The following is a 12,227-nucleotide window of genomic DNA, read 5'->3' as shown; positions in this document are numbered from 1 at the left end:
TGTTTGTGCTGTAGTTTTTCTATGTTCTATGTCCTAACAAAGGGACCTTAACTTGTTTTTCCATAGATCTCTGAAGGTGGAAAGGCAGGTTAACAGGGTGGTGAAAAAGGCAGATGGCACATTTGCCTTTATCAATGGGGGTATAGCTTACAAAAGCAGAGAGCTCATCATGGAGTTGTATAGAACTTTGATGAGGCTGCAGCTGGAGTACTGTGTGCAGTTCTGGTTGCCACATTACAGGAAGGACATGAACACACCGGCGGGTGTGCAAAGATTTACCAGGATGCTGTCCGGGATGGAACACTTAAGTTATGAAGAAAGGTTGGTTAGGCTTGGGTTGTTTTCATTGGAGCAGAGAAGACAGAGGGGCGACCTGATTGAGGTGTTCAAGATTTTGAGGACCATGGACAAGGTGGATCGGGAGCAGCTGTTCCCCTTCGTTGAAGGGTCAGTTACAAGATAACACAAACTATAAGTGAGAGGTGGGAGGTTTGGGGGGGATTTGAGGAAACACTTTTTTACCTAGTGGGTTGTGATGGTCTGAAATGCGCTGTCTGGGAGACTGCTGGCGGGGTGCCTCACATAAAGTACCTCAGAGTACTTTATGGCTGCCTGGCACACCATAACGTTAAGGGCTATGGGCCAAGTGCTGGCAAGTGGGATTAGGAGGGCAGGTCAGAGCATGTCATGCTTCAGTGCAGACTCGATGGGCTGAAGGGCCTCTGCTGCACTGTAGTATTCTGTGATTCTGTGACTCTGTGCAACACAGGACCCTACTGAAAACATGGCTAATAACCCCTAAGAAACCTGCGGAATAAGGATTAGGAGCAATCCAATGAATGTCAAGGGAACACCCGATATGTCACCAAACAAGGCATCAGCATGCTGAAGATGCTCCAGTACCTAGATGGATCTGATAGTGTCCCTCGATACGTAGCAGTCTCCAAGATGTTTGTGGTATTCTAAACTCTGCTGAGGAGCAAGAGGAAACTGCCTGAACTTGTTCTCACATCTAACGAATTTTCAAAGAACAACCCGGCACGGGAAACAGGCCCTTCGGCCCAACTTTAACTCATCACGCTTTCTCTGAATAAGAGGTGTTACCAAGGGTATCTGCATGGGTCCCAGCTCTGCACCTTCCAGTGTGGGCTTCCATTCAAGTGGGAGTGACCTCCTCTGACAGGTTGTCATCGGTGACCTGGATTACCCCCTACATGGCATTCGAGGGCTTTGTGGAAGGAAAATGTCAAGTTTGAAGTTATCATAATGCAAACAATCACTTTCTGCTGTTTTTACAGAGAATCTTAGAGACTTAAGAAAGTCTTAGAGTCTTAGAGATTCACCCATCCCATCTGTCATGGGAATTGAGGCTGTAAAATCCCGCCCAATGAATCTATGGGCGGGATTTTCTGGCTGTGCTCACCCCAAGCCGAAAAACCCTGCCTGAGGTCAACAGACATTCCCATTGTCCGTCCCTGGCCCGTTCCCATTCCCATGGTAGGCAGGGCAGTAAAATTCTGGCCATAGAGTTTTACAGCACAGAAAGAGGGCCTTCAGCCCATCAGATTGGTTGGCCAATAGTTTTGTTTGCTATGGTGTTTCAGAGTCAACTAAATGCTCCTTAAATCAACTTGACTAAGTATTGTTTGCCAAGTGGCTGGCTGATATTTAATGCAGTCACTAAGTATTTTGGAGGCCACCATTTCCTCTTCTCCAAAGGACAAGCATGCTGAAATTCCATTGCTTCTCAACGTCTGTTCCACTGTTTGCTGTGAGATGACTGAATGGTCAATGTGGTCAAGGGGGTACAAACCAGCCATTCACTTGCCTGAAATCAGGATTCTTATAACAGACTGTCTTATCCTCCCAACCCTTGAATTATTAGATAAACATTAGTTAAATGAATAGTGACGAGGGCACTCAGTAGAGCACATACCTCTGTTAGGCTATGTTAACATTATTACAATTATGCAGTTCCTCCTTGAGGCTTTTCCCTCCTTGGTTCATGCTCTGTAACTACAATGTTGAAAAAAAAATACATATTTTTATTAAGCGATTCTATCTCACTGAGCAGGCTTCAGGCCAAGCCACATCCAACAAACTGCTTTGAAAACTCTGCTCGCAATCTGACAACTGTCACAAATTGTATCTCAACAACGAAGACAATCCCAACATTCTGGAACAATCTGCAATTTTCCAAAATAAAAGTCACATTGTCCTCTATTCCAATCTTCAAAAAAAACCAGGATCCAGATCCAAATCCGCACCTGTCAAAAACTGAGTTCTTTCTCAGCCATGCCCGAGCTGTATACCACGTTTTCCTGAAATCTATCACCTGTCTAAACAATATTTCGCAAAAAAGTAACAGAATAATCTTCAGTGGTGGAGTTAACACAATTAACTGTGAGTAGGTTAATCACGGTAGCTCTACAGGTAATTTTACACATCACACCCACCAACATTAATTGGGTTCAAAAGTGAGACCAGAGGTATGATATCAGACCACTTCACCATTCTCCACCTACACACTGCAATCTTAAAATTCATCCCATATTCTCAAAGCTATTCCCCTGAAGGTAGAAGCCAATTCTGGGGCACTGTTCCATGGGCTGAAAGCTGCAATAATTCATTAGATTGAGTATGAGGACTTTGTGATGTTCCCCTGGCACTTATGAAGTGCGAAAGGTAGGAAATGAACAGGGGATTTAAATCTGTTTTCAGGATGAGAGGTTGCAACCAAAGCTCAGGTTGCTAGATGTAAAGTTATTTTCAACCAGTATAAATCTAGTTTATTATTCGCTGCTCAATTATTAGGAACACCAACAAACTAAAAAACACAAAACCATATCACAAGCCAATCTTAACCTCAGCCAAGTGATTGTTCTCATTAATCAGTTTAGATACTAATTCTATTGAATCTCAAGAGTGCAACAATTGAGCCATACCCTACCCTCACCTGACATCCTTGTACACAACTCTCCAGCAGTGGTTGTTGGTTAGCAAACAGACTTTATCCACTCCCCAGTGTTCACTGCCTGCCTAGAAATGCTGAAGTCAACTTTATTATCGCTTTGGTACCCCCAATGGAGATCAGTTGACAGCCCACAGCAGAAATCCAGCATGACATCTTAACGCATACCACATTACATAGTGAATTTACTGACAGAGCCACTAAGGAATCCACACTAGGAGGTTTTCCTGATTTATGGCAGGCAATAGTATACTAGCTATTCTGTTTTTATGGCTTTTGCATCATTTTCTGTACCATTCACTTTATTTTAATGACCTGTGTGCATTATAAAGGAAGGGACTACTTAAGTACATTGGGTGGAGGAGGATTTCAAATTGGAGCAAGTGTTGATCGGGATTGGGCCAAGTGTAAAATATGCCCAATATAGAGGTATGGAGGCCTGGGCTTTTGCAGCTACGCTTGTTCTTATTTCTAATGATATGTTATATAAAATGTTACATGTTTATCATGTAGCCTCCCCCAGCCTCATTCACATGCCCACCAACCAACTGTTCACCCAAATTGAGCAGAAAAGGACAGCTGGCCGATGGTCAGTTGGTTAAATCCCATTTGCCCAGAGCTTGCCTGCTGGTTTGAAAGAAATGTGGTGGGGAAAGAATTTCAGCCAGATTTTTTGGGTGGGAATAAAGAACAAACAAGGAACAGTACAGCACAGGAACAGGCCCTCCGGCCCACAAGCCTGCGCCAATCACATTTCCTATCTAGACCAACTGCCCATATCCCTCTATCCCCCGCCTGTTCATGTATCTATCCAGATAAGTCTTAAATGTCACTAACGTGAATGCCTCAACCATCTTGTTTGGTGTAGCATTCCAGCCCCCACCACCATCTGTGTAAAAAACTTCCCCCGCACATCTCTGAAATATAATGGGGGAGCTTGGCACAGTTCCTCCTGATACCACAAAGGAAAAATTAACATTGCTTTTTCAGTCTTCAGAGAGCGAGGTGGCCATGGCAATCATCCTGTTCAGAACCTGTTAAAAGTTACCAGGATCCTATTGGCACAATGGGAACCATCATTTTCACATACAGGTAACAACGCTTCTGCCTAATTTCAGTTGGTCCTCACGTTTACCTTAAAATCAGTGTAGAATAGGAAAGTTTCTTGTTAATAATGGCTAAGCTGTAAATACTGGAGGTTAAACTGGACTAAGCGGTTTCCATAAAGTCTGATGCACCATTACATCAAGCTACAGATGCTCTCCATCCATCAATCTACTGCCTGAGTGTAGCTTCACTACAAAGGATCGTGAACAAAGCACAGTCCACCACGCAAACCACCCCCCCATCCATTAATTCTGTTTATACTTCTCTTTGCCTCGGAAAAACAGTCAGCAATTTCAAGAGTCCCATCCATCCCGGATCTCTGTTCCATCTACTTCTATCGAGAAAAAGATACAAAAGCCTGAGATCACATACCAACTGACTCAAAAACAGCTTCTTCTCTACTGCCATCAGTTTTGAATGGACCTACCTTACATTAAGTTGATCTTTCTGTACACCATAGCTATGACTGTAGTACTACATTCTGCATCCTCTCCTGTCCTTCTCTATGTATATGATTTGTCTGTGTAGCGATAAACAATAAACAATACTTTTCACTGTAAACGAATACATGTGACAATAATAAATCGAATCAAATCACATCCAGAACAAAATGGAAGCCAGAACAGGAAATCCTTCCTCAGGCAAGGATACCAAAACTGCACACAATGCTCCAGATGTGGCCTCACCAATGCCCTATACAATTGCAGTAAAACATCCCTATTCCTGTATGCAAGTCTCTCACTATGAAGTCCAATGTACCATTTGCCTTCTTTATTGCCTTCTGTACTGCATGCTTACATTCAGCGATTGATGCACGAACACATCAAAGTCTTGCTGAGTATCTACCTCTCTCAATTTACACCCTTCCAAGTAACAATCTGTCTTCCTATATTGCTACCAACACCACTGTAGTGGGTCATTGGATCTCAAACAACGACGTGACAGAGTACAGAAATGAGACAGAGAATCTGGTGAACTGGTACAGCAACAATAATCTCTCCCTCAATGTCAACAAAATGAAGGAGATTGTCATCAAGTTCAGGAAGCACAGTGGAGAACATGCCTCTGTCCATATCAACGGGGACAAAAGTAGAAATGGTTGAGAGCTTCAAGCTTTTAGTTGCCCAGATCACCAACAGCCTGTCCTGGTCCCTCCATACCAACACTATAGTTAAGAAAGCCCATTGTCGCCTCTACTTTCTCAGAAGACTAAGGAAATTTGGCATTTCAGCTATGACTCACACCAACGTTTACAGATGCACCATAAAAAGCATTCTTTCTGGTTGTATCACAGCTTGGTATGGCTCCTGCTCTGCCCAAGACTACAAAAGATTGTGAATGTAGCCCAACCCATCATGCAAACCAGCCTTCTATCCATTAACTCTGTCTACACTTCCCGCTGCCTCGGCAAAGCAGCCAGCATAATTAAGAATCCCACGCACTCTGGACATTTTCTCGTCCGCCTTCTTCTGTCAGGAAATAGCTACAAAAGTCTGAGGTCATGTACCAACCGACTCAAGAACAGCTTCTTCCCTACTGCTGTCAGACTTTTGAATGGACCTATTTGGAATAAGGTTGATCTTTCTCTACACCCTAGCTATGGCTGTAACACTACATTCTGCACATTCTCGTTTCCTTCTCTATGAATGGTGTGTTTTGATTGTATAGTGCACAAGAAACAATACTTTTCACTGTACGTTAATACATGTGACAATAATAAATCAAATCAAAGTGGATAACCTCACATTTATCCATATTATACTGCATCTGCCATGCAGATGCCCACACTCTCAGCCTGTCTGAATCACGCTGAAGCATCCCTGCATCCTCCTTATGGATCACCATCCCACCCAACATTGTATCATCTGCAACTTTGAAGATAATACATTCAGTTCCCTCTTCCAAATTATTAATACATAATGTGAACAGTTGGGGTCCTAACATAGATCCCTGTGGAACTCCACTTATTGCTAACTGCCAATCAGAAAGAGACCCATTTATGCCAACTCTTTGCTTCGTATCTGCTAACTAGCTTCCTACCCATCTCAAGACATTACCCCCATCCCATGTGCTTTAACTTTACAAAGTAGTGTTACTTGTTATGTTACGTGACACCTTGTTGAAAGCTTCTGAAAGTCTAAATAAAGCACATCCACTGGTTTCCTCAGTCAACTCTACTAGCTACATCCTCAAAAAAGGCCAATGGATTTGTCAAGCATGATTTCTCTTTTGTAAATCCGTGCTGACTTTGTCTGATTATACCATTGTCTCAACTTCCCTAGTACTGCATTAGATTCATTGGTCTATAGTTCCCTGTTTTCTCTCTATGTCCCTTTTTGAATAGCAGACTTACATTAGCTTCCCCCCAATCTGTAGGAACTATTCAGAGTCTGAAGAATTTTGGAAAATAACCACTAATGCATTCCAGGACCACATCCTTACCATTTCCACTATTTCTTGGGCCACTTCCTTAAGTACGCTGGGATAAAGATTATCAGGACCTGGAGATTAATCAATCATCAATTTTCCCAAAACTATTTCTATATTAATGCTGATTCCTTCAGCTCCTCACTAAAAGATGTTTTTCTCAACACTTTTGGTACATTATTCATGTCTTCCTTTGTGTAGGCTGAAGTAAAGTACAATTTTAATTCCTCAGTCATTTCTTTATTTCCCATTCTGAATTCTCCCATTTCTGACTGTAAGGGGCCTACACTTGGTCTTGTCAATCGTTTTCTCTTTATGTATCTATAGAAACTTTTATAGTCAGTTTTTATGTTTCCCGCTCGCTTACTTTCATACTCTATTTTTTTCTTCTTAATCAATAGCTTGGTCCTCCTTTGCTGAATTTTAAACTGCTTCCAATCCTCAGGCCTATTTGTATGCTTCTTCCTTGAATCTGATACTGTCTTTAATTTCCCTTCTAAGCCATGGTTTGGCAAAAAGTTGCTTACCATTCTTGCGCCAAACAGGGAAAAAAAAATCTTCTGGAGTTCAGCGATTTGTTCTTTGAATGCCTGCCATTGCCTCTTCACTGTCTTTCTTTTCAGTAATGTTTCCCAGTCCAACGTGACCAATTCATGCTCATATCATCATAGTTACGTCTACTGAGATTCAGGACCCTGGTCTCAGAATCAACTACATCCACCTTTTTGAAAGAATTCTACCAGATTATGTTAACTCATCCCCAAGGATTCTCTCACAATTAGATTAACTTTCTCATTGCACAATCCCCAGCCCAAAATGGCCTGTTTCCTTGTTGGTTCCTTGTTAGATTCATATTGAGCGTTTTGAATGAACCCAACACAGTTGGATAATTTATCCAGAAATTTAATTATTCTTATTATTTCTTGTAATTCTCATGTCTGAACCAGAACAAGTGGGCAAAAAATGTTTTTTGGAATACCTCCATCCACACCACAACATAAAGCTGACTATTTTCTTCAGAATTATAAATGTTTGAAGATAAATCAAAAAGTCTACCCTTTTGATATGATTGTGCACTTGTTAATTTAGGGTTAGTTTGTATTCTCTGATAACATACTTGTCTTTCAGCATAAAGCAAGCAACTCAACAGTCTGAAAGAGGAGTGGGTTAATCTGATAAAAAGGTTTGAGATGTCATTCCAGGGTGTATTATGAGAAAATTAAGCAAGGTGCAATATTGACTCATTTGCCCATATGATTGTGAATTTTAATGCTTGATAATCAATTGGCAAATGGAGTATGTCAAACATCAGTGATACCCTGTAAAAAAATTCAGAAAAGAGATAAAAAATAGCCAAAGGAAAGACAATTAGTCCCCAATAATGTAAAAAAAATCTTAATAAGAGATGATAATATCTGAAGACAATATTCTGAAACAAAATACAAATCACTCTCAAATCTCCACCTTTCATCCTTATTTTAATTCATTTGTGGGTCATGGGCATTGCTGGCTGTCATGATGTGAAGGTGCCAGCTTTGGATTGGGTTAAACACAGTAAAAAGTCTCACAACACCAGGTTAAAGAACAACAGGTTCATTTGGTCACATAAGCCATTAACTTTCAGAGCACTGCTCCTTCATGAGATAAGCTGATGAAGGAGCAGCGCTCCGAAAGCTAGTGGCTTTTGCTACCAAATAAATCTGTTGGACTTTAACCTGATGTTGTGAGACTTCTTACTGTATCGCTGGTTGGCCAGCATTGATTGCCCATCCTTAGTTGCTTTTCTGAGGGCAGTTAAGAGTCAACCATATTGCTGTGGTTCTGGATTCACAGGTAGGCCAGCCCAGGTATGGGAGGCAGAGTTCCTTCCAGAATAATTTGTGAACCAGATGGGTTTTTCCACCAATCAACAATGGTTTCATTATCATCAGTAGATTCTTAATTCCACCATCTGCCAATGCAAATTAGAATCTGAACATTAGCTGAGTTTCTGGATTAATAGACTAGCAACAACACCACTAGGCTATCACTTCACCTATACTCCCCTCTACCCTATTCTCCAATGTATTGATGTCAACATTTTCATGAGTCATCAAAACTCTTAAGTTTCCAAGTGCACTTGAATTTTGGATAGCATAGCAGCACAGTGGTTAGCATTGCTGCCTCACAACACCAGGGACCTGGATTTGATTCCCGGCTTGGGTCACTATCTATCTGGAGTTCGCACGTTCTCCCCGTGTCTGCTTGTGTTTGCTCCGGTTTCCTCCCACAATCCGAAAGACGTGCTGGTTAGGTGCAATGGCCATGCTAAATTCTCCCTCAGTGTACCCAAATAGGTGTCTGAGTGTGAAGACTAGGGGATTTTCACAGTAACTTCACTGCAGTGTTAATGTAAGCCTACTTGTGAGACCAATAAATTAAGATAAAGTTATTTCAGCACAAAACACACAATAGTCTGATAAAGGAGTTTGTTAATCCAATAAAAAAGTTTCAAATGTCATTTTCAACGTATATTGTGAGAAAATAAAGATTACAACCAAGGTGCAAGTATTGACCAGCCTGTCCACGTAATTGAGAATATTAATGCTCGATAGGCAAAGTTCCCAGCTTGTACAATAAGCTTTACAGATTCAGATATATATTCTCTGTTCAATGCACAATATCATGCCTGTGCACCCATATTCTCAATTGCTTTTCCCAGTATTGTTGCATTTATAGCATTACATAGAGACTTGTGTACATTGTGTGATGCAAACAAGAGACTTTTTTTTTCTGAAGAAGCAATGCACTGGGCTAAATAAGTAGACAAGTATATGGAAGCTCATGCTGGTTTGGAAACCGAGTGTGCACTTCTACCTACTGCTGATCTGTTGTACCAGTATTTAATTTTAAAGGAAACATTACTATGGAGCTAAAGTAAAATACACTCTTTGCAATACCTTCACATTTTAAAACATTTCTCAATAAAATATACATTTCTTGAGTGATTGCACTAGATTCCGTGCTTGACACCTGATCAAACATGTGATGATATTTGAGTGTTAATTTTCTCCAGAAATTATGTGAGGATCATCTTAATGGGGTAATTAAAACTAAATTTATGAGTTAAAATCAATTCCCTCATAGAATAGTTAGATTGAAAACTATCTACAAAGCTTTTCTTAATGCCAACATGCCTTTAAATGAACATACTAAAACTAATTAAAGCACCCTTCTGTAAGGAAAGTGCTGGAAAGGGAAAAAGGATGGTATTAACCCAAGGAACCATAATATTTTATAATGCAATAATGCTTTATTTGAAATCATTACCTAATGCTTAACACTTTAAAAGTTTTACATTCTCTGATTTGAATTGAAGGATCAGTACTATGGTGCAATGCAAATTATTATTCACATTCACAAACTTACTGGAAGGGAGGTCTTTCATTTTGGGTATGTAGAATTCGTCTCGAAAATGTCTCAGTTCATCTTCTCCATCCAAATAAATTGCAAGCTTCTCATCAGTAATGCTACACCCTAAAATGGAGGCAGTATGTTCCAAAATCTGCCCTGGGGAATTGGCAATCTGGTGATCCATGGCTGCTGAGTCTAAAAAAAGTGAAGAATCAATTAGTTACTGACACAAAGTTGCAACTGAAAATGAAATATTCTTTGTTACTGGAAGCAGCTGCCAGGAGACAAAATATGAAAATGCCTGGATCAAATTGTCCACAAGTGGTTGCCTCATTGATGTGAGAAAAGGTGGGGTAGGAGGTCTTGGTGGGGAACAGGTAGGCAGGGGTTAAAGGAAGACACAGGAAAACGGCAAAGCACAATGATCCCCCTTCACTGTGTCCTCTAGCAAGACATCCCCATTGTGCTCCTGCTTGACAATGCTGAGAAACCCACAGCCAAAACCTGACACATCCTGATCAAAATGAGAATGTGCAACCGGTTTTGGAACTTCTTTAAACAATGCTATGAATTAAAATTCCTGCTTGGTAAAACTACGTTGTGTATTTCAGTTTAACTGTAATCGTGTACAGGTAAGGAGATCAGTGGCTTAATCCTTATCAACATTTTAGTTTTAACCTTGCATTCAAATATAAAGAGTTAAGGATAATATTTTAAAATAACTTCTAGAATTTACATGATTCTGTTACATACGCAGTAATAACCTGTTCACCAATGCCCAGCTTCAGTTCCGCCAAGGTCTCTCAGTTCAAGACATTGGCCGGAACTGTCTGGCTGTTCATACCAGCAAATATTCTGGTTCCAGTGATGACACACTCCCACCGCGGATTTTCCGGCGACGTGTGGTGCACTCAACGGGAAATCCCATTGATAACGACAGAATCAGAAGACCCCACCCCCAGATTTATGCTTACCTGCTACCGAGAAACACACTAGGTAAATTCTGTCCATTATTACAGCCTTAGTCCAAACAAGGATAAAAGAGATGAGTTGACGAGGTTGGGTGAGAGTAACTGCTCTCAACATCCAGACAGCATTTGACCGAGCGTGGAATCAAGGAGACCTCGCAGCATTGGAGTCAATAGAAATAGGGGGAACTTTCCATTGGTTCAGGTTCCATCCTACACCAGGGAAAATGATTTAATTTGATTTATTATTGTCACATGTATTAGAATTCAGTGAAAAGCTTTGTTTCTTGCAGGCTATACAGACAAAGCATGCCCTATATAGAGAAGGAAACAAGATAGTGCAGAATGTAGTGTTAATACCATTGCTAGGGTTTACAAAAAGATCAACTTAATGCGAAGCGGGTCCTGTCAAAAGTCTGATGCTTGCATGAAAGAAGCTGTTCTTGTTTAATTTGGTACTTGACCTCAGGCTTTTGCATCTTGTTCCTGCTAGAAGAAGGTGGAAGAAAGCATGTCCTGGATTATGCTGGCTGCTTTTCCGAGCAGCGGGAAGTGTAGACAGTGTCAATGGGCAGGAGGCTGGGTTGAATGATGGATTGAGCTTCGTTCACAACCTTCATGCCTCCACGAGCTTTGTTCATAACCCTCTATAATTTATTGCGGTCTTGGACAGAGCAGGAGCCATACCAACCTTCATTACAACCAGAAAGAATGCTTTCTATGGTGCATCTGTAAAAGTTAGTGAGAGTTGCAGCAGACATGCTGAATTTCTTCAGTCTCCTGAAAAAGTAGAGGCATTGGTGGGCTTTCTTAACTATAGAGTCAGCATGGAGGGACCAGGGCAGGTTGCTTGGTACCTGGACACCTAAAAACTTGAAGTTCTCGACCCATTGATGTAGACGGGGGCATGTCCTCCTCTACGCTTCCTGAAATCAATGACTATTTTCTTTGTTTTGTTGACATTGAGGGGAGATTATTTTCTTCGCACAAGTTCACTGGATTCTCTATTTCTTTCCTGTACAGTGTCTCACCATTGTTTAAGATCCGACCCACTATGGTGGTGTCATCAGCAAACTTGAAAATCGAGTTTGGCCACATAGTCATACATGCCGATGGAGTGTAGTCGGAGGCTGAAAACACAACCTTGTGGGGCACCGGTGTTAAGGATGATCTTGGAAGAGGTGTTGTTGCCTATCCTTACTGATTGCGGTCTGCGGGTTAGGAAGTTCAGGATCCAATTGCTGCGAGGAGCTGAGGCCCAGGCGATGGAGTTTGGAGAGGCGTTTTGTCGGAATAATGGTGTTGAAGGTTGAGCTGCATTTAATAAATAGGAGTCTGACATAGGTGCCTTTGTTATCTCA

General features: G+C 41.2%; 1 protein-coding gene across 1 annotated transcript in view; it reads right to left on the bottom strand.

Moving 5' to 3' along the window:
- The window catches only part of kynu (kynureninase), a 148,746-nt gene that overhangs the window by 114,754 nt on the left and 21,765 nt on the right, over positions 1–12,227 (bottom strand). The window contains 1 exon segment of the mRNA XM_080199275.1: positions 9,914–10,093. Coding sequence (XP_080055401.1) covers positions 9,914–10,093 — 180 coding nt within the window.

Source organism: Carcharhinus amblyrhynchos, chromosome 11 (assembly GCF_965287045.1).
Source record: "Carcharhinus amblyrhynchos chromosome 11, sCarAmb.v2.hapA, whole genome shotgun sequence".
Classification (NCBI taxonomy): Eukaryota; Metazoa; Chordata; class Chondrichthyes; order Carcharhiniformes; family Carcharhinidae; genus Carcharhinus; species Carcharhinus amblyrhynchos.
The sequence above is the reverse complement of the archived record's forward strand: the minus strand, read 5'-3'. Positions and strand labels throughout refer to the sequence as shown.